The sequence below is a fragment of the Charadrius vociferus genome, unplaced genomic scaffold (genome assembly GCF_000708025.1).
Source record: "Charadrius vociferus isolate BGI_N301 unplaced genomic scaffold, ASM70802v2 scaffold409, whole genome shotgun sequence".
In the NCBI taxonomy this organism is placed as follows: Eukaryota; Metazoa; Chordata; class Aves; order Charadriiformes; family Charadriidae; genus Charadrius; species Charadrius vociferus.
Window position 1 is genome coordinate 1,737,536 of NW_009650082.1, and position 22,869 is coordinate 1,760,404.

General features: G+C 53.9%; 1 protein-coding gene across 1 annotated transcript; it reads left to right on the forward strand.

Moving 5' to 3' along the window:
* Positions 1–238: 238 nt before the first annotated feature.
* Positions 239–16,277, forward strand: MAP1LC3A (microtubule-associated protein 1 light chain 3 alpha). The gene is given in 5 exon segments (XM_009892119.1): positions 239–499; positions 1,406–1,490; positions 9,531–9,586; positions 15,390–15,496; positions 16,036–16,277. Coding segments are annotated over 5 exon segments (672 nt in total). The 3' UTR covers positions 16,199–16,277.
* Positions 16,278–22,869: the final 6,592 nt, after the last annotated feature.

Here is a 22,869-nt window from a genome sequence, read left to right on the forward strand (position 1 = left end):
TTTAGATAGCACGGAATAACAAAGCCGTCCCAGCACCAAATCCATGGCCCACCTGTGTCCGCCCGCCGTGTGTCCCCCGCTCTGTGTCCCCCCCAGGGGCCGGGGTGACCCCTGCGAGGGGCTCTGACACCTGCAGGGCGAGGGCGGTAGCCAAGAGGCAAATACTGGTGTTTCGCTCTTGCCCTGGGCCCAATCGTTACGCTTTTCTGACTGTCGAAGCACGACGGCCTCGTCGAGGATGACCTTCCCCGCTCCCCATCTCGTTGGCATTAGTTGTTGTTCCAAGAATTCGATACGGCCTCTCGAGTCGTTCCTGAGACCGAGAAGAGTTAACGCGTGTGCCATACCCGTCCCTTTGTCACACCTACGCGGTGCGGTGGGAAAACTCGAACACAAGGAGGTCACCGCAGGAGTACCCGCTCTGATTGCCAGAGCTGATAGTGAACTGGGAGGAAGGGTGGCTGCTGTCTCTCCCCTTTGCCAGCTGGCGTCGGGAGAGGTGCGTGTTTCTGGCGGGTTACGTCCCGAGAGGGGTGTCGGTTGAGCTTTGCTGCCTCAATAATGCTGAAACGGGTGTATTTGTGCCAAACGAGGCCTTGGTTTATGTCAGATACTGTCCCAACGCAGGTGAGGGCGTCTTTCCTACGTGAGTTTCAAAATTGGAGCTTTTTCCTACTGAACTGCTGATCCAACCCCTGGCTGCTCTGTTGGAAACTGTAAATATTTGGTAATTTATTGGCGCAACCCTACCGGCCTTGAATGCTTACCCAGCCTCCTCCTGCCACGGCAGGAGCCAAGCGAACGTGCATGAACAAGAATAAAACAAAGCCTGGGTGCCCTGGGATACTTGCTTGGCACCCTGCTGTGTTGTCCTGAGCTACGTATTAAAAGCCGTAAAGTCCTAAATCAAACCTTTCGTAGCTACCTACTGCTAAACTGGTGCGAATCAGCTTATTGCGGTCAGGAGGAGTCTGGTTTGCCTCTGCAGATTGCTCAGACTTTGTCTGAGCCAGAAGGAAAACAAAATCCGAGGCTCGGAGTAGTTGAAAGAAAGCAGGATTAAAATAGCCGGGGAGGGAAGGAAGGGGGTGAGGGAGTTTGGTGCTCCTCGTTTCTGTGTACTTTCCTCTGCCCTTTCGCGCTCTGCGCTGACTGGTCTGCAGAGCTGGGCCAGGAGGAGGGGAAGGAGGAGGAGGCCTGGCAGCCCACGCAGTTGCTTTGGGTCAGGGCTGGGATCACTGGGTTGGAGAAAGTAAATACAGCTTGTTTTCCTCTTCGGGTCATTACACAACAGGGGCGGGAAGCGATTGTTTACAATGCAGTTGGAGAGGGCTGATGGAAAACATCGCCAGCGACACTGTACCCTCAGAACGGCTTCATTTTTTAAGGCTTCAAAACTTTATAGAAGTGGAATGGTGCCAAAAACACAGAGAAAAGGCAGAGTCAGTAATACGCCTGTTTACAAAAGGGACCCAGGCGCCAGTTTCACGGCAAGTGGCTTGCTTAGCTCTTGGTCTGCCGCCCCGTGCTGAAGATTCCACTTTCCTCGATGCGTGTTTTCTCCCTTCTTGTATTTTTGAGATTTGTTTTTTCATGACTTTCTTCTTCTCATTCATCTGCTTTGTCTTGGGTTTCCCCTGAATACAGTTTCTGGATTTCTGTTCATTGCTGTTGAGGACTGGACAAAGGGGCTGGCTGGGAAGCGCCAGGGGTTTGAGCCCAGGTGTGTTGAGGGCACCAAGCGCTGACTTCTCCCCTGATGTGACGTGCCATTAGTGGTGAGAGGGTGATGCTCCGTGACCGGTCCTTGGCATGTCTGCAGCAGAGTATCTGTGGTCTGGGTGCGTGGGGGTAAAAATCTGACAGTAACCCTCCGCTTTCACGTGCTGAACCCAACTCTAGATGTGGAGGCAGTTGTCTTCTGTGCAGTCAGCTCCACTGAAGGAGTCCAAAACAATTCCCAGAACAAAGCTGTGGTCTGTGTCGAAGGAACAGGCTGTCCTGGCTGTAGCAAGAGCGTGAGGCCGCTTGACGACACCGCTGCACTTCCCATCAAGAGCGAGAGTCCTTGGGAGCGCTGGGCAGCGCTCGCACCTCCCACCACTCCTGGAGCGGTTGGTTGGAGTGGGCTGCGCTGCTCTTGCAAGGCTGCCAGCGAGATTCAGGCACTGTTTTCAAGGCAGCCCATAACCGGTGTGGTTACAGACGTGGACCTTAAACCCTGACTGGTCATCAGCTAACAGAAAGTGAGGTGGCCCCGTGCCCCAGTGTCCTGCCAGCATGGAGGCATTTTGCAGCAGGACACGTATGCCTGTGTCCTGTTGGTTAGCTGGAGCCACTGGCTAGGTGACAAACATAGAGGTTTGACCTCAGCCTCTCCGCGCCAAGTATTCCCATCCCAGGTTCAGTCCTCTGGGACATCTGCCTTCAGTTCTGGGAAGCCGCTTCTCTTTAGAGGAAAGGCAGCGGTAGATAAAGGCGGTGTGTGGAGCTGCGTTCCCTCTCCTCTTGGCAGCGTTGCCTTCTCTGGGGACTCATCTCCTGTAAGCCAGCCGTCCTTGCACCAGTCGAAAGACCAGCAGTGGATGAATTGTCTCACTGGTACACCACCGTGGGCTTCTCGTAATGGTTTTGCTTGTTGGTAGCTTGGAAAAGCGTCTAGATCTTGATCTGAGGTTGGTTAGTGGGTCAGCTCGTCCTCATACTCTGTGCTCAGGGTATTCCTGCTCTCGCCCTTGTGCTTGAAGAGCTGGGATTCCTTGAAATGGAGCTGCTGTTGCAAGTTGACACTTTGGTGCCTGTGTCTGGTTCTGTTAATGACTGAGGACATTCTGGGACATGATTTGAGCTGAGGTTAATTGTCAGCATTGAAGAAAATATTGGTACAAGAAGAACTGAACAAACATCCAGATCAAATGCCAGCTAGACATGTAGACCACAAATATTGATATTTTATTATTATTATTATTATTCTTTTACATAACAAAATGTCCTGACTGGCAGCCAGGAATAATAAAACCTGTATGTCCTTTGTTCGTTACTTAATATTTTCGTCACTACAAAAACCTCAGATATCCCCTTGAGCCAGAAGGCTGGAGGCTGATGAACGTAGGAGTTGCAGGACTGGTAGCCTCTTGCTGCCTCTGTCATCGAGTAGCCATGTGCCACAGACAAGTCATCTCCCTTGGCTCCTGTGTTCCCTCCGTGGTCGGTCCTGGGGGGGTCACGGCCAGGAGAGTCACTCAGGAGGTGTTCCCGTGTGTCACCCTGCCTGTCTGACATTCTGCAGCCGACCTGCAGCGTGTAAACACCTCCGGCTCTGTGGTCACGCGCTTGTTTGCTGCCTTTTGTCTTCACAAGGCAGTTTGGAAATAGGCCGTGAGAGAAAACGAAGGAATGAATTCAAGACTCTTGGGTCTGGCACGTCTCCCCAAATAGGCCCTGCAGATCCGTGCGTGTCTGGGCATGTTTGTGCGCAAATAGCAGTGACCCGGGCTGTGCAAAGTCGCTGTGCATGCACGTGTGTGGTGTTCTGCATTAATGCACAGTCCTGTCAGGAGTGCCAGTTCTTTGTTTGAGCAATTTGAAGTGTCCTGAGTAGTTCTGAGAAATTTGAGTGCATTCCAGCTGTCTTGGAGGCTTATAATTGTGAAGGTTGTCAAGACGGAAGAAAAGGTCAAACAGAAGCTGGAGGGAAGCGCTTGCAGAGGACGGCCTCCGGACGGCTCACACGGAGGGAACTCGCTGTTCTCTGTCCGAGGCCCGTTGAAAACTGGTATTAAACATTGAGCAAAAACCCCAGTTCCTTATCTGGACCTCTGATGTAAATACTGCGTATTGCCATCCAAACGTGGCACAGGAGGTACTGCCTGTTTGCCCCCCGTGCTCAGGGGGTGCAGTGAGTTGGAAGCCCCATTTTAAGCTGTTTGTATGATGGAGGTCCCGTGCTCACCCTGCGTCGCTCGCGGGGGGGTGACGTGGTACTGTGCAACCAGAGGACAAGTGTCTTCACATGAATTTAGACCTCACAGTTGTTGTGTGGCTCTGCTCAGTCACGAGTTGAGTCCTCATCATGGATTTGCCATACTCGTTCCTCAGGCTCAAAATCATACTCAGTTAAATTTTGAAACTGCTAAAAAAAAAAAAAAGGGGATGGTTCCTGTTTGTCTTTTAAAATCCATTTTCAAGCTCTACTCTGCAGCCAGGAAGATGGGGAACTTAAGCAAATGAAGAAGACTGCTGAGATGCTTCGGCAATCCCAGGGCTCCAGGAGTCAGGCGTTCAAAAATCCTTCCGGACATTACATGTCTTGTAATGAAGCTGTAACAATGAAATGGACAGTCGTGCAGACAGATCATCAGTTGCTCCACGTTCCTGTTGGTAATACCCTCCTGTGATGGTGGAGCATCAGGCTCTACCTACACCGTGTTGCAGAGACACACTTTCTATCAGACAGTAGGTTCAAAAGAGAGTAATTTTGGTCCCGAGTCATTTGTCCTGTCCGGAGCCCCCCAGCTTTGCAGGCAGAAGAAGTAAAACACGACCAACGATCAGAATCACTGCCAAGTTTGCGCAGTGCTGCTGTCCTGCCTAGCCTGGGGCATCAACCCAGGGCGCTGCTGGCCTCGCAGGCTCTGCCCTCCTCTCGCTTCTCCTGCCGCTGGCCTGGGAGCGAGCTCTCCAGCGCTGGGCAGGGCCGGGCCAGGTCAGCTCAGCTGCTGTGTGAGCCGTGACACATACAGGGGGTGTATTTCCTGGTGGTTAGAGGTGTCCGGCCTGAGGGTGGTGTGATATTACAAAAATATTTATTGGCGTTCATCTGGAATGACCTGCATAACTTGCTCGTGTCTTCAGCAGTTGCCAGCTCATCCCAGACATATCCTGATTTAAAACCATCCAATTCCTCCTCTCCTTGCAGAAAATCTCTTGGAGAGAGAACCACATTTTAGCAACCCTCTGCCCTGGGACTGACCACAGCAGCTTCTTGAAGAAACATGTTCATTTTTGCACCTGCTTTGGATCGGAGGCAGATCCAGCCCCAAGCTGGCTGGCAGAGCGTCTTGTGGGTGGCAGTGAGAAAGGCACAGGGCTGATGACCGGCTGTGAGCGGCGGGGACGTCGCATGCTCCCCTCGTGCCCTGGGCCACTGTGGGACTGGAGGGAGAGGCAGGAGCTCACAGCTGAATTTCTGGTCTCTGCTTTGCTTTCCACATGCGGCTCGTGCTCAGCTCTGGAGCTGTTGATGTGGCGGCGCATTGATGACGTTTCCAGGTGGTGTTTTTTCTTAATGGTGTTTCTGAACAGCATTCCTGTTGGTGACAGGCAGCAGGGCTGGTCCTGGTGTTCATCCCCTGCCCCAGGGCAGCACCGGTGCCTGACCAGTGTTTGTCTAGTGTCTCCTGAAAAATGCTGTCCCTTACGCAACTGCGCTGTTGGAGAACTTGCCATGTGTTTTCCTTCTGTTCCACCATCTGTATCTTTTGCCTGATTAAGCTCTTTTGCATCCAGGGCTGTCCTTCCGTCCTGTGCCTGCCCAGCGCCCGGCACAGCAGAGAGCCGTCTCCTGTAGCCAAGGTTCCTGGGCACTGCTGATAAAGGTTAATGCTCAGAAAGTCTGGCTTAAAATTTTCTACTGTTCACCTTAACTGTCAGAATGATCTCATCCTGCATTGCCATGGGCTACGTTGTGACATCTTTGGGAGAACAGCTTGGGAAGGACCTCCCTCAAGAAAACAGCTGAGATTCTGGTGTTTGGGGCAATTTGCAGGCTTTGCTGTTGGTACTTAACAGTCGAAACAGCAGTTGGAGGAGAAATAGGCAATTTTCCTGGCATATGCAACGCTACAAAAATACTCCTGTCTTTCAATAGGCCCTAGCAGTGAAATTTTGCTAGCAATAACCAATAAAAAGTGTGTGTTTTTTATCTTTGCGCCATCTGGAGCTCTTGCATGCTGGCACTGGGGAGAAGCCCCGCTTCCCTCGTGGCAGATGTGCGGTGCCCACAGCTGGGAGCAGAGATGGCGCTCTTCCCTCTGTATGTGGTTCGTTAATCTTTGCTCAGCTCGATCCCCTCTTTCTTGGAGGCCCTGAGCTGCCGCAGTGAGGTGTGGTGTTTTGGTTCTGCTCGCGGTGAGGAAGGGGAAAAAATGTGGATACGGGCTGGGCTGTGTAAACAGTTCTGGTTCACTTTACATAGAGGCTGAGGGTTAACTATAGCCCGGTGCTACAGAAGAGGGGAAAGTCATACCCTCAATTAGCACGGCTATAATTTGGGAGAGCTGCAGGAGAAGGGCAAGGCTTGTAAAATCAGACCTGTCGTGTATGAAATGCGAGTGTGCGGACACTGCTGGTGAAAGGGTGGAGGGAGCGTACTGGGCTGCAGTGCTGTACGTGGCGTGAGCTGGAGTGCGAGGCTGGCGTCTCCATTGGTGCTGCTCTGAAGGCACCTTAAATGATTTTCCCTTTATTCCTGTGACTCAGATGAGTCTATATATACATGAAAGGTAGTATTTATAGCCATTCCTTGCTGTGTGATGTGGAAGATGCTTTCCTGAGACACAGGACCAACCTCTAGCTCCCGTTCCAGGCTGAGGAGGGTGTGGATGACCATCACCTACTCCCTGTGGGAGATCTCTAGTCCCTGAGCTATTGTGCACACAGAAGTTACCCTCGTGCAGGGTTGGACGCAGGATAGCTGCTGCCGATTCCCAAGCCTGCTCAGTTGATCTCCAAGGCTACGTAGGATGGGACTGAGTGTGCTCCTTAGCAGAGCTTCACATGTCCTGGAAACTTCAGGCACCTGAACAGCTTAGGTGGGTTTGCCTCTAGCTGCCTTCCCAGATGAAGTGTCTGAAATGGGCATCTCCTGGGCCGAGGAAGATGTGCAGGGCTGTAGGTGCTTGTGGTTGCTATCACACGTACCTGCTGAAGGGGTCCTGCAGCCCGTGGAGCAAAGCAGCACACTACTGTCATTGCATCGTGGTAACCTGCAAATCAGCCACCTCCCACAGGGTCCCTGGAGATCCGAAAGGCTGCAAAAGCCCTGGGCCCAGCGCAGCAGAGGAACCGGGTCCTGGGGATGTGGCACGTCTTAAAGAGTGGCACAGGGGAGCTGCCACTATGGTGCATCAGGCTTGAGGCTGGTTGAGAGCTTTATCACTGGTGGCTTGTGCCCTTATTCTCACTGAGCGTGGAGTCAGCAGGACCTGGAAGAAAGGTGCTGCAGCAGCAGCTTGGTCTGCCTCTGCCCGAGGCACCTGCACTCTGCATCCCCCGGGGGACAAAGGGCTGGGGTCCTGCGAGGCTGGCGGGTAGCTGGGTAGATGGTGGACCGTTTTATTATCGGTGTGGCATGTTTTTCAGTGTGATGGTCCCTCTGTGGAAGCGAAGGCGGTGGTGCCTGCTGCCAGCCTTGTGCTGGAGTTGGTGATGCTTCCAGGGAGCAAGAAGAGGTACCAGACGCATGGCTGCCCTTCGGTGTGTGCAGCCTAGACTACTTGGATGCTCTGAGATGATCTACATTACTAGCCACAATAACATGCAAAGGCTGCAAATTTGCGTGTTGCCTTTGGCAAATTGCTTCTCAGACCCTCCTGATAATTACCTGCGTCGTTGGGGCTTCCTGTGCAAACAGTTCTCTGACCCTGCAGGAAAATGCGTGATATCTAGGAAGTTCATCCACACAGCCATCTGATGGTGTGGAGAGAGATGCAGGACAGGGTGGATAATGAAGCTCGAAAAACGAGCCAGCCATGAGGACATGCAGCTTCTGCCGGCACTGGTAGCACCAGGCACGTCTGAGTTGACGGCAGTGAAGCTGCCAAAAGTCCTTATGCTGATAAGTGTTGTCCCCTCACGCTGTGGCTCTCCAGCCTTTCAGATGCTCTGTCCTGCGGAAGCTTGTACACAATGAACATGTGGGAGTGGAGCTCTGGAGAAGAGGGAGGCACGTGCTTCTGGCTGGCTGCTGGAGTTGGGTGCTACGCCTTGGGGTGCTTGTGTGTGCTGGGTGCTTCTTGTCGCTGTGTCCTTCGGCGATCCTGAAGAGGCGTTGCTGCAGCAGCATCACGTGTGATGCTGATTGCTGCGTAACTCCTTGCTGATTGGGACCTCAGGGGAAAACTCTCTGTGTCAAGGATAACTCTGGATGCCCTGGAGCACTGGATAGCATGAAAAGGAAGCATGAGGAACTACAGCTTCAGTCATAAACCCCAAAACAAATATGCCCGAATTTTCCATTAAATCCAAATAATCTTGGTAGCCCGTGGAGTCCTACAGAAGAAAGGTCTAGCAGTTCCTAGCGGAGGGGTGTTTTCCTCTCAGAGGAGACAGAAATGGTGCTTAAAAGCTTCTGTGATCTTTGTACTTCGTAGTCTTGTGGCCTCTAAAGAAACTCCAGTCTCTTCCCAAAGTGGTATCTAGCCAAATGCAGTTTATAAGCAATAAGATTTTATTGAGTATTTAGAGGAGAAATGCTCAACATTTGCGGGGAGAAAACACACTCAAACACATGCACTTACCCTGCCCTCCGTGCTCCTGGTGGGTCGTGAGAAGGTGGGGCTGCGTGAAGGAGGGCAGGGGAGTTGGGCTTGAAGCGCCAGCGACAGCGTGTGTGGCAGGATGATGCCATGGCAGGTCCTGTGATACCCACATCTTGCATTTCTAGGCAGTCCTTAGTCCTTAGTCATTGGCCTTCACCCCCAACTTTACCTACTGTAATCCCTGAAACTGCTTCCCCTGGGCACTTCAGATGGGCCGTTGAAGGCTGTGAAGCACTTCCCAGAGTAATGGGAACGCAAGGAGGAGCGTAGGTCTCTTGTGTCCCAGGAGCAGCACACATGGAGCCGTACCTGGCCCTGGTACGGCTTCTTCCCCTCCTTTCTGCCGCTTTGAGTTGTGGAAAGCAGAGAGCCCTCTGGTAAAGCAGAGCGTTGAACCTCTCCTGGAAGCTCAAAGAGCATTCAAGCTTTTATGTGCTGCCTGTTGTGTCTGTCAGTAAACATGAACTCTGGAGGAAAATGGGTTAGAAAATGTGAGAGCAACTGCAGAAAAAAAATCTTTTAGTATGTGGGTCATCTCCTCGCTTAAGTTTTTCTTCCTGTTTCCACGACAGGTCTAGAAATGCTTTGTCAGGCCAATAGCTGTTGTAGCTGCTGTGTAGATCTGTGATAGTGAAGGAGCCCTCCTTGGCAAGGCGTATCTCTTGCACTGAGGCGCTGTGCCAGACAGTGCTTGGAAGTGCGCAACAGGCGGAAGGAAATGGCTAAAGCCCAGCCCCAGGTGGAGAATCACCTCCTCTGGGGAAACAGCCAGGAGACACAAAGAGCCTGAACTTCCAGAGCTGAGACCCTACGGCTGTGCTGCTACCTGGCACGGGTGGTATACACAGCTATATACAGGTTTGTAATCCTTATGGTCCCATTTAAATCATTCGGTTTCCATGTGTGGCTTGCAGGGTGGTTACCTCGTTGTTGCCTGAACTACCAGAGCCAGATGTTTCTAACTTCATTTCTTGCCTTCTTGCTTTCCAGCGGATCGTTGTAAAGAAGTACAGCAGATCCGAGAGCAGCATCCAAACAAAATCCCGGTAAGTTATTGTTCTTACTGTTCTGCATTAGACTTTGTTCTCGTGACCCCTCTGTGCTGCTGGACAGCCTCCACCAGCCGCGGAGGTTACAAAACTTTGCTCCCCAGAACCAACACAGGACGCTCTCCATAACCCTCCAGTGCCTTGTGCATGCCGGCTGCTCAACAGTAGACCACGTTCTCTCTCTCTCTTAAGCTTCGTGCCTGCCCTAGAGGCAAGGAACTGGTTTATCTCAAAACTACTTCCAGGCTAGCACAGCAGGGGAAAACCCTGAAGTGGCCTTTTGTTGTTGTTGCAGTAGCTACCTGACTTTTCCTGGATAACCTGGTAGGGATTTCTCTGCATCTGCCCAGAGAAAGATATGCGAGATGATCTTCGCTGTATTGAAAGCAGAGAGGCTCTGTTGGGGTAATTCATAGCACAGCCAAACGGTCATACCTGCTCTGTGCTTTCCCAGTGTCTGTTGTTGACATGGCATAGGTGAGACACCATGAATTGCCTCCAGTTCTTCCTGCCAGTGTCAGACCTAACATGCTGTCCTGCTCTTTGGCTGTGAGCATGCTTCTGATATCCTAGATGAGCATTTGCTTCTCTTCTTGAGAAGATGGAGAACTTAGAGAAATAACATGCTCAGGACTTGCTCAAATTAGTATTTACAATACTACTGCATGTATGGCCAAAAAATGGGATGTGTTCCTAGTTCAGCTCACTCTGTGTTGGATGAACATCAGCCTTGTCTTAAAATTGCATACAATCTCTCAGTATTTAGCCTTCAATGTTTAATGTCTCAAACTGCTCTTGGCACATACTAGTCCATTCCTGCCTTGCTCTTCTTTTGATTTTAGCACAGCATCTTCTAGCAAAAAGGATTCTTTCTCTTCCTTCTCTTCCACCAGCACTGTGGTGCCCATGTGTTGTCAGCTCAGCAGAGCAGGACTTGCCCCTTGCGGCACGCTGAATACCAGTATGCCGTATCATCTATGCATTTATCGACTGCCTCTTTTAACATGGTTTTCATGTTTTCGCTGTGTTTGCCAAATGACAGCCCTCCCTGGAGAGGCATTTGGAATTAGCAAAGGGGTTTGATCCCACAGCCCATGGGGAGGTTAGGGAGAAGGTGGCCCAGGTCACCCCCCTGTTGCTGGTAGGGATCACAGCGAGCCGTGCTGCAGCTGCTGCTTTCTTCTTGCATCTCCAGTTTCCACCTGGAGCCCTTGGGTGAGTCCCCTTTTGCTTTGACAGAGGGCCAGGAGGATTTGCAGAGGGCATGGCTTGTCTTTGTGCCCAGGGAAAGGCATTTCTCTCCTGTTTCTGTGAGGGTACTTCCAGAGGAGGCTGAGGAAGGGGACATTGCATGGGGAGAGAGCTGGTGGTGTGTCTGTCTGAGCCCACCAGAGACAAAGCAGCAGATAACCACTGCTAGTGGATAACTCACTGACAGGCTGAGACAGTTGGGGGTGTTCAGCCTGGAGAAGAGAAGGCTCCGGGGAGACCTTAGAGCCCCTTCTGGTCCCTAAAGGGACTACAGGAGAGCTGCGGAGGGACTTTTTACAAGGGCATGGAGTGATAGGACGAGGGGGAATGGCTTCAAACTGGAAGAGGGGAGATTTAGATTAGATATTAGGAAAAAATTCTTTGCTGTGAGGGTGGTGAGCCCCTGGGGCAGGTTGCCCAGAGAAGCTGTGGCTGCCCCATCCCTGGAGGTGTTCAAGGCCAGGTTGGACGGGGCTTGGAGCAGCCTGGGCTGGGGGGAGGTGTCCCTGCCCAGGGCAGGGGGGTGGAACTGGATGATCTTCAAGGTCCCTTCCAACCCAAACCATTCTATGATAGCCTGGCCTCTGCCTGAGGCAGGGACTTCTCCACTTGCGTTTGAAGGGAGATCACATCCCAGGACGCCTCACTGGCACGTGTATTAAGGAGATGGGCAGGAGCTCGGGGCTCCCCAGTGGTTCCCTATCCACCTCACGCCAGGGGCTCCTTTGCTGTTTCTGCATTCCCCAAAGCTGGCTGTGCTTCCATGGTAAAAAGTGCTGACCACAGAAACACGACTCTTGCTGAGAAGGACATGGCTGTGTTGGCAGTGAGGTGCTGCCCACACTTAGCTCTGCTGGGAAGGAGTCTCCACCTGCCCCCGGCAGGCACCTGCAGGCTGGTTTCTCCTCAGGCGGTTAGAGCAAGCAGAGAACTTCTTGCCTTCTCACTGGGACCTCCATCCACAGCCTCAGCAGATGCTTTAGAAATCATCTTCTGCCCTGCTAGAGGACAGACCGAGCTTACGCCTGCCCTTGCCTGCTGTCGGCCCCAGTGCTCTCCTTCCAGAGCCCGTTGAACTGGAGCAGCTGCAAGCTTTAAGCCAGCTCCAGAGAGCCCTGGGGAGTCTGAAATCACTGGGGAACAGCTTGTGCTGGGCAGCGATGGGCACAAACCATTTCCCAAAGTACTGTAATGCTAAATTGAGCGGGGCCTGGCGAGTCACGGGCTGTGCTGCTGCGGCGGGTGGGTCAGGGGAGAGCCACCGCTCACGCTGATAGGGAGGGCTGAGGGTGGCTCTGGGCCGTGCAGAGAGGCCGCTGTTAGGTTAGGTGATAAAAAGCTCATCTGCACACCCGCAGAGGAGCACGGAGAGGCAGTGGCAGGTGAAGGAGCCCAGATAATGCCCTGCCCCAGCATAATGATGAATGGAAGCCCAAATAATGGATGGAAATAATGGATGGAAACCCTTGGAGGAAGGGACAACCTTCTCTGGGCTCCTGTGAGGGCCGTGCCAGGGGGCTGCAGACCCAGTGTGCACAGCCAACACTACTCAAGATGGATCAACACCAGAGCACCTTTTGGACAGAGAGAGGTTACTGAATATATTTCTCCTGGAGGACCTCCGCCCTGCTCAGCCAGAGGGGGACAGGATGAGGCTGATGGCGCTGTCTGCGTTGGTGGGAGTGCTCTGCACGTCTGTCTTGATCTCTCTGGCTGGCTGTGTATATAGGTATGTATATGTTACACACGTGCATTTGTGCGTGTGTGCCTACAGGGAACATATTCTCAGCCATGCTGCTGGTGGAACCTGGGGGCATGGAGCTGTGGCAGCCTTGCCGCTGTCGGGCTACCAGATCTGGCCCTGTTCCCTCCCAAAATCCCTTTCCACCTCTCCGGACTGGTCCCCAGTCAAGGGTTGAGTTTATAAACGCTGCTTCAGCCTGCCCTGCGGTGGGGCCGGGACCCCAGGCTCTGCCCTAAGCCTTTCCACCTGTGCCCAGCTCGTGTTATTTCTGCAGAGAGATCTGTGGTGGGTTCCCAGTGCAAGAGCAAGTGTCCCACCCTGAGGAACCCGCCCTGGCCTGAGGCAGCAGCTGGGAAGAGGATACGGGGAGGGGAGGTGGCTTTGTATACAAGCCCTGTGGCCACGGGGATGTAATATTAGCATTCGATCATGCATTTCCCTCCAAAGCGACACAAGAACGTTTTGTCCGTTGGCCACCTGTTCCCGTAGCTGGGTTACCCAAATAGCAGCTCATGTTCTGGAAGCAGAAACTCTTGGAGCTCTCCTACATGACAGGCCCTCTTGTCCGCTCAGGGCACAAGGCAGCTGCTGCTTTAACAGCCAGGACATCTTCTCAGCCCATTCTTGGACTAATTGAGAGGCTTTTCATTGTGGGATGGGACTGGCTGGTAATTAGAGACTCTGTTCCTGCTAGATGTAAGTGAGAAATGAGGCACAGCCCAGGTGTATTGGGCCCTCTCTGCATGGAAAGGTATATGCACAAACAGGTGCTGCATCGCTGCCACGTTGTGCAAACTACCGCTAAAAACTCGAGGTCCCGCTGTTGCCTCGGTGTTCCCCAGTGGCCAGAGCAGCATCCCCATATGTGGCTGGTGTGAGCGTCCTGCCCCTTGAGGCTGTTCATCTCCCTATAGCCTAAACATTCATCTGTCTAAGTAAGACTCAAATTAAGGTAGGATGGTTCTGCTTCTCTTCGTCCTCCCTCCTGGAGGGAGGAGGGGACGTGAGCAGGTTGGTAAGGGGCATCCTGACGCATGATTTACTCTGTTGTAGGAAATTGTTCTTTCATCAGGTCCCCATCTTGCAAAAGGGGCCGAAGGAGGAATGCCAGGCTTTCCCTGGTCTTTTTTCTCTGGCGCTCTTAACTCCGTATCAAGAGGAGATGTGGCCAATGTGAGAATACATTGGTGGACTCATGGGAGCCTTCATATATTGCTTGTCCGGCGCTCAGCCTCCTGGGTTCCCCTTGTGAGAGCTTTGTCCAGGATGGGCTCTTCAGAGGGCAGTTAGGTGCAGAGCTCTCACCAAGGCGCCTCACAGCCCTCCCTCGTCCGGGACCTGCCTGCAACGTAGCTTGGCCCGTGCTGGTGGACCTTGGGATAAGCCCTGCGGTCTGGGGAACTCATCAGACATTCCCAGAATCCCAACCAGAGTGTCTGATTTGGCTTTGGTGTGGACAGGCAGCAGGAGTTCAATCGCTGCTGCTGCTGCTGATAGAGGCTGATCTGTCAACAAATGGCTAAGGGAAAGGCAAATTAATGTTCCCAGAGGTTGGCCGGATCCTTTTGGCTCCACAGAGCCATCTTCTGGGCATCCTGATCTCTGCATGCTGCTCCATCCCTCCACTGACCAAAGGCATTTGCAGTCTCCCATGTATTTTTGGAAAAGACCCGGGGAAAACGATTTATGGGAACTCCTTGCCTTATAGTGAAAAATAACGTTCAGTCTCAGCTCAGAGAGGACGACGAACTGATCAGTGTACAAGTGTGTGTCTGAGGAGAAAACAGCCAGGTACCGGAGAGATGTGAGAGTCAGAGCGTCACTGTAATGGGAACATGTTGAGCTTAATAAGTAACATCATTACTCATTTTAACTGCCTACCACCTTGTTCCTTAGAATACAAATAGCATGTTTCCAAGCCGGTTTAGAATAGCAATGGTAGCTGTCAGCAGAAACGCTTTAACAGAAGAAATTCATTAATTATAGGAGCAGGAAAACTGAACAGAAGTCACTGGTTTGCTGTTTCAGAATGTAGGTGAGGTCAGAGCTTTCCCAAGGAAGACCTCTTGCAGGGGAGGGCGGGTTGGGCTGTCGCCGTGGTGGCACTGTGCTGAAGCGGCCCTGGGAGCTCACCGCACAGTTGTGGTGGCACACGGGAGGAGTGGCCGTGGGTTTCTGACCCTTTTTGGAGTCAGTGTGTCTGAGTGTTGACATGAGGAGCGGGACTGGCGAAATCCAAACTCCCCCTTTCTGAAGGAGTACCTTGAATGGCTTCGCAGTGGTTTCTAAAAACTGCTTCCTTGGGAATATCAGCAGCTCTTCCTGAGCAAGCAGAGTGATGCCAAGTGGCAGCCGCCTGGAGTTGTGGCACAAAAGGGAAGGAAAACAGCTCTTGCTGTGCACCACGAGCTTGGTCCTTAGTTCAAGTCAGCAAAACCTGTGGTTTTGGTCAGTCTGAAAGTGATGTTAAAATACACTTCTCTTCCAGATCTCCCACATGTCGGGGGAGGTAGCTAAATCAATCCGCTAATGCCTACTGTTTCTCAGCCAGCCAGAGCAGTGGATGCTTTACTGCACTTGTCTTGGATGCTCTCCACCGTCTGGCTGAGGCAGACAGATGGCTCTTTGCTGAAGAGCTGTCTGCAGCCAACCTGATGGTCACTGCTCTTGGCCTTTTCTTGGTTTTCCTGTGAGGGTGAAGCAAAGTGGGGCCTTGCCTCAACTTCTCCACTTGTGTTAGTTCAGTTGGTGTTTGACTTTGACTCTGGTGCTTGGGGCTAACCCTACTGTTGATTTTCTCCCCAGGTCATCATCGAACGCTATAAAGGAGAGAAGCAGCTGCCAGTGCTGGACAAGACCAAGTTCCTTGTCCCAGACCATGTCAACATGAGTGAATTGGTCAAAATAATCCGGTGAGTGGGGTGGCCCCAGCTGGCGTGCTGTGAACCCGTCCTTGCCCACAGGCCCTGAACCCAGAGTGGTGGGGTGAGGGTGAGGCAGAGGTAGCTCAGAGGGTGGGCATCGGGACGGGGACGGGGATGTGACAGCCACAGCATCCATGTGTTGTGGTACAGACTGGTCGGGGGGGTCAAGAGGGAGCAGGTTCTTAGCATCTGCTGAAGGACTGTGGCCTCTCCCTCATCGGGACGCTCTGCGAGCTGATGAGGGGGACTCCAGGCCCCTCCTTTTATCCTTCAGCTCAGATGGAAGAGGTCCCTCTGCTTTGCCCTCACCAGCAGTGCTTGGGGAAAGGGGCTTTGCCGAGTGCTGGCTCAGGAGGTCCTGGAGCCCCGAGCAGCTCAGGTGGGCTCAGACACCGTGTCCTGAGCACGCGGGAGCGGGTCCTGGCTCTGCGGGCGTAGGAGCAGCACTGCTGGGGGAGGTGGACCTCGCTGTCCCAGCGCCTGCCCCGCAGGGGCTGACCCAGGCTCTCCTGCCCTTGCCCCCACAGGCGTCGCTTGCAGCTGAATCCCACCCAGGCTTTCTTCCTGCTGGTGAACCAGCACAGCATGGTGAGCGTCTCTACACCCATCTCGGAGATCTACGAGCAGGAGAAGGATGAGGATGGCTTCCTCTACATGGTCTATGCTTCCCAGGAGACCTTTGGCTACTGAGGCCTGCTGAGAGACATGTGGAGACAGATGAACTGTGGCGTGCAGGCCCCCGGCCTTGGAAGACGACACATCCAGAGGCTGACAAGAGGGGGTCTGTGCTGACTCCCTTTCCCTCCCGCCCGCCGCTCCTTCCACACACACGCACCCGCCTGTGCGCAGACGTACAGGCGCCCACGCACACGCGTGGGGACCTCAGCTCCCCATCCCGTCCCCGTCGCGTCCCCTCCAGCTGCTGTCGCTGTGCTCTGTGTGCCCGCGCGTGTGTAGCCTGCTGCCAAAGGAGATCGGCCAACGGTGGAGAGAGGACGGGGCACTGCCGCCTTCGCTTTCGGCACAGGGAGAGCCGCCGGCTCCTCCCGAGACACCAGTAAAGGGCAGGAGGTCTGCAAAAGCAGCAAACAGATGTTACCATTGCTCCCGAGTTTTAATTGATTTTAATTACACCCATATCAGATTCTTGGTGCTACTGAGTAGATGTAGGCGTCTCTGTAGGACTGTGGATAATGTATATCCTTTAGATTATTTTATTGGGGGTTTTTGTTTGGGTTTGGTTTTGTTGGTTGGTTTGGGTTTTTTTAGGGATAGATTGGAATGGGGAGAGGGGGTAATCTTACCTGTATTCTGTAGGTAAATAAATCCGGCTTCATTGCACTTTAAAGCATAGTAGATGTCAGAGTGGAATTTACTTTTAATTTATGCAGGTTTGCCATATATAGTGCTGCTCCTCTGTTGATAGTTGTACCTAGATTGTCTTTGTTTCCTTTTTTTTTTTTTCAATAAAATTGATTTCCCTTCTCTCTGTCTCCCCATTGCATGCAATTTTTCAGTCTCAGTGTGGCAAAGACTTTGCTCAAGGAATGTACTGATTTATATTTGCTATGTTCCCGTTCCTGTTTCTCATGTATTATACCAAAAAAATGTATATGATAAAATCCCACCCAGTTTAATCTATACAAAGGTATATATATATAAATATATATATATAAAATAAACGTAAATTCAAGTCGTGTCTTGTAGGAATGTTCTGTTTCCATCTCATCTGTCTCTGTTGATGTCCCTCGTGCCTATCAAGTAAGAGTGCTGCGAGTTTCCCAGGCTCGCTGGTGCGTTGTGTGCCTGCCCAGGCTTTGGAGCTGGTTAGTCCGAGCTGTGGCAAAGGCGGGTGGCTGAGGTCGAGGGGCTGAGGCAGAGGTGGAAGCTGCGCTCGGAGGACAGAGCGCTGGATAGCGATGGGGGAAACGTGGGTGCCCTTGCCCTGCCTGGGACATAGTGAAATCTCTTGTCCGGTGACCAAGTTTCCTCATGTGGGGGAAAAAAAAATCGAGATGGGCGCATTTGCAAAGTCTCTGCTTTTAAAAAAGACTTTGAGCAGAGCAGGAAATCTTCCTGAGCGCTCAGCCAGAACTGGTTTTCCGCCACAGGCAGAGGCCAATGGCCAGTTAGCATTGCAGGGTGTTCCCCTGCCCCGCGGCTCACTCTGCTCCCTCTGCTCTGCCCAGCAGAGAAGGGTTTAGAAGCGCTTTGAGTTGCAGCTGACTCTCTTGTTTATATCCTACGCCTGCAGGGGCTCTGCTGTCCAGGGAAGGAGCTGGTGCAGAGAGGTGGGTAAGCGCTGAAGAAGGATGGTGGGAAGTCAGCTGGAAGCACGGCACCGAGCAGAGCGTAGGTGAGAAGAACAGTTCCCCTCACAGGGCCTGGCAGCCGGAGCAACGATGGGGGTTCCCCGTTGTTAAGCACCAACCTCACGGTTAAACGCTCATCCCTGAGCTAAGGTCCTCTCCCACCCGCCTCCCTGTGGGATGGGCTCCTGCAGGTGATGGGGCTGTGCCTTTGGTGGCCCCACAGCAGCGTCAGCCCAGCTGAGGCTTCTCCCTGCGGGAGCTGGTAAAGGAGATTCTGTGGAAAGGGACCTGGGAGTCCTGGTGGAGAACAGGATGACCATGAGCCAGCAATGTGCCCTGGTGGCCAAGAAGGCCAATGGCATCCTGGGGGCCATCAAGAAGAGTGTGGCCAGCAGGTGGAGGAAGGTCATCCTCCCCCTCTGCTCTGCCCTGGGGAGGCCACATCTGGAGCACTGTGTCCAGTTCTGGGCTCCCCGGGTCAAGAAGGACAGGGAACTGCTGGAGAGGGTCCAGCAAAAAGCTACTAAGATGATGAGGGGGCTGGAACATCTTTCTTACGAGGAAAGCCTGAGGGACTTGGGGCTTTTGAGTCTGGAAAAGGGAAGACTTCGGGGGGGATCTTATCAATAATAATAAATACTTAAAGGGAGGGTGCCAGGGGGATGGGAACAGTCTGTTTCCAGTGGTGCCCAGTGACAGGACAAGATGGAACGGGCACAAACGTGACCATCGGCAGTTCCATCTCCACCTGAGGAGGGACTTCTCTGGCGTGAGGGCAGCCGAGCAGGGGGTGCCACTGCTGGAGGTGCCCCTGCTCTGGCAGGGGGTGGCACTGGGGGAGCTCCAGAGGGCCCTTCCGACCCTCACCAGTCTGGGATGCTGTAATTGCCAGACGGACGCCGGCACTACATCTGCTCCCAGGGAAACCAGCCCCACAGGCCTGTGCCCTCCGCCAGCAACAGGCGGCTGCAGCAAGCGCTCTGGGACCCCCGCTTGATGGGGGCTGGTGTTATCAGCCCAACTTCCAAACCTACTTTGCCTTCACCGCTGATGTAACCCTCTGTCTTCAGCCTCTGCAGGTTGTCCTTGCGTTTGTGGTAGGCCTGCAGATGAGGGTCGTGCAGGCTGTTGTATTCCGTGCTCAGCAGGCGGCAGAGTGGGTCTCCCAGATTGAAATAACCAGAGGGCTGGTGAAGCTGTAAGAGAGATTTTCCAGAGTGTGAAGGAGGCAGAAGGGAGCAGCAAAGAGGTGCCAAGCAGTACTTGTGAAAACGTAAAGGTCGTTTGTAGCCCAGCGCTCCTCTCCATCCTCCTGAAGGCACAGAGAACACCACAGCCAGCCTGCGGGGCCAGGCTGGACTGGGCCAGGCTGTGATGGGCTGGGCTGGGCTGGGCTGGGCCAGGGGAGAGAAAACAAACCCACCAGTGAAGCAGGCATCTTAGGCCACAGGGAAGAACTGTAGACCTTGCCACAACAGAAATGAAGCGTCAGAGTGAAAAGTTCAAGCCTGGCAGTTCGAACGCAGGAAATGGATAACGCACTGCAGTCTCCTGGGGGTGAGGCAGGCCCAGGGGGTGAGGCAGGCCCAAGGGGTGCGTCAACTAACTCTGCCTCCAGGAAGGCTCTGCCTTGGAAAAATGCACCACAAGCCGGAGGAGGAGGAGGAGGACACTGCATGTATTCCCCAAGCAGAGAAGCCCGAGCTTTTCCAAACACAGCACCAGGGCAAGCAGGAGAAGGTTGGCTCTCCCTCAAGAGTGCCCCGGAGCCTGGCTGGACGTGGCTGGATGAGCTGGAGGGGCACATTGCCCCGGCACCCGGACACACTGCTGCTCGCTGCAGGCAGGGCCCCGGTCCCCTGCTTGCACGGTGCCAGAAACCAGTCCAGAAAGCTGACAAGTCCTCCTTTTTGTCCCCTTGCCAGGGAGCCAGCAGCTTCCCTCTGCTCCCCAGCGCTGCCAGCCTGAAGGGCTGCAGGTCCCGCTGTAGAGCAGGTGGCCATAAAGACTTCTCCAAATGGTGGGGACCCCATAAAAGAGGAGAGCTTTTCTTTTTTTCTTTTCTTTTTCCCTTTTCCCCCAGCTTTGCCCTGCAGAGGACAGGCTGGGAGCCGTGCAGCAGAGCGATCTTGACCCCGAGCAGGAGGTCCAGCAGGTCTCCCACACAGCATCCCCCGGGGGAGGGAAGTCTCCGGCGCCCCAAGGAGACACGTGAGAGGGTTGGGGGGAAGCAGAGCCTGGGCTGCCCCACGCAGCACCAGGGCGATTCTTCATCAAAATCTGCTGATTTTTGGAAACGGTGCAGAGCAGACTGCCGAGCTGGAAGGTGTCAAACATCACCTTACCCAAACGGCCTTTGAAGTGGATCCAACAGCAGCCGGACGCACTGAGGCTTTCGTGCTCCCCAGGGTGACACAGGGGACACCTGCACCGTGGGGGAGGAGGAAGGATGAGCACTCTCACTAGGGAACTCATTTTTTGTTTGCTCATAAGAGTTCTAATTAAGTGTTACAGGTTGTAAGTTATGAAACCCTATGATGAGAGTGGTGAATAAGTGAATTCACCTCATAGCCGAGACTAGGGGCGAAGGGGACTGAGCCGTTTGCTGTGTTTGTTGTAGTTCATGAGCTCACGAAACAAAGTTTTATTCACAGAGTACATTGTCCTCTAAATCTGAAGACTCCTCTCCTACCACGCTTCTCCCCATGTGGCCGGGGAGAACAGGTCGGGGAAGTGATTCTGCCCCTCCCCTCCACTCTCGTGAGACCCCACCTGGAGTACTGCCTCCAGCTCTGGAGCCCCCAACATAAGAAGGACATGGAGCTGTTGGAGTGGGTCCAGAGGAGGGCCATGTGGATGATCTGAGGGTTGGAGCCCCTCTGCTGGGAGGAGAGGCTGAGAGAGTTGGGGTTGTTCAGCCTGGAGAAGAGAAGGTTGCAGGGAGACCTTAGAGCCCCTTCTAGTGCCTAAAGGGGGCCTACAGAAGAGCTAGGGAGGGACTTTTTACAAGGGCATGTAGTGATAGGACAAGGGATAATGGCTTTAAACTGGAAGAGGGGAAATTTAGACTAAATTTTTAGGAAGAAATTTTTCACTTTGAGGGTGGTGAGCCCCTGGCGCAGGTTGCCCAGAGAAGTTATTGAGGCCCCATCCCTGCAGGTGTTCAAGGCCAGGTTGGATGGGGCTTGGAGCAACCTGGGCTGGTGGGAGGTGTCCCTGTCTATGACAGAGGGGTGGGAACTCAATGATCTTCAAGGTGCATTCCAACCCAAACCATTCTATGATTCTATGATTTTTTTTTTTTAATATGTGTGCATGTAAGTGTGTTTCAGTACATAAAAATTCCCCCATGTTCCCCATGAAGCTGCAGTCGCTTCAGGGGTCGCCCCCATCCCCCATGGCGCAGGCGTCACCCACAGCACCCCTTGCCATGGCCCGTGTTCCATCCACAATTGGTAGTGCCCAATGAGCACCGTGCAGCCCTTCTCCCCTGCTCCCCCTGCAGCATTTCTCCAGTGTTCCTGACATCTTGCACCCCCGACTCTTGGACACCTGACCCAGCCCTTCCTGCCTGCTCCCGCCACCGCGTTCCCTCTTTGCTGCCAGCAGGGTTTCAGCATGAATTCGCAGAGGAAGAGGAAGCTGCCAGAGGTATGGCCCCGCTGCAGGGAGGTGGGCACCCCCCACTGCCCGGGGAGGCTGGAGCAGGTGGGGATGGGGTGGGATGGGGACCCTGCTCTGGGGAGCTCGGGGGGCCGGGGGGACCCATCCCCAGGGGACCCTCAGGTGCCCCGGGCTCGTGCCACAGGGATGCTCGCCAGGAGCATTCAGGTCCTGTCCACAGCCTGAGCTGGTGCCTCCTCTGCCCCTTTCCAGGCTGGAGGTGTGGGCAATGAGTTGTCAGCCAAGAGCGTGCATTGAGCAATGGAAGAAGAGATGGAGGTGGATGTGGTGATGGACTCAGAGGAGATGGAGGTGGAGGTGGCAATGGAGGAGGAGATGGAATGGGAGACTGAGATGGATGAGGTGATGGAAGTGGATGTGAAGAATGATGAAGAGGCACTGATGGACACTGACTAACCAGCAGCAGCACAGGCATGCCACCGGGCTGGGGCTGGGGCTGGGGCTGGGGCTGGTGGTCCCCGCTTGCAGGGGTGCCTGCCGGCCACGCCCGGCCCCCGGGTGGGGGGGGGGGGCGTGGGCGAATAGCCCCGTCTGCTTTGGGAAGGGAGCGGTTCCTTAGGGCCGGGCAAGCCCAGTCTCCCCCGAAGCCCAGCCGGGGCTCAGTGCTGGCGGCAGAGTCCCGCTCTCCCCAGCGTGTCCCGGGCTTGTGGCACAGGCAGTGCCCATCGGGGCCAACCCTGACCCAAAGCAGCTGCTGCTGTGGAGCCGGCTCGGCACCCCCCAGCTCTGCGCGGTGAGGCGCTGCTCCTTCGCCAAACCACCGTGCCGCTTGCTTTCCTTCCAGGGGCAGCAAAGATCCGGGCACTGGTGGAAGAGGAGGGGATGTTTGAAGAGGAGGAATTGTATATCGTTGTTGTTCACGTTGTTTTTTTCGAAATAGTTTTTGTTCGAGGTTTTATTTTTTTTTTTACAGTTGGAAATAGTTGGTTTTGGAGTTGTTTTTTGTAAATAAAGAGTTTTATTCATGTAAAAATTTATGCAATAAAGCGTTTTCTTCCCGTTTCTCAGCCACAAGCTCCCTGGGCATCTGCTCTGGTCCGCCGTGGCCTTTGCAGAGTGGGGTCTCCACCTGCTCTGGGTTCCCGGGGCTGGAGGTGGCTGGGAGCACTGGCACGGCCGCCCTGCGGGCTGGGGGTCCCTGTGCACAGAGGGGGTCCCGCTTACGGAGGGGACGGCACTGGGCGCCAGCGGGGTTCCTGGGCTGCTGGAGAGCGGTGTCCCCAACAGCAAAGCTGTCCCCAGCAAAGGGAGAGCTCTGCCCTGACCGAGCCCTCCTCCCTCCTGCCAGGGTCGGTGCTGTGCGTCTCTCCCCGGTGGGTCCTGGCTCCCAGTGCTGATTTGGCCGTGGCCCCCCCCCCCCCAGAC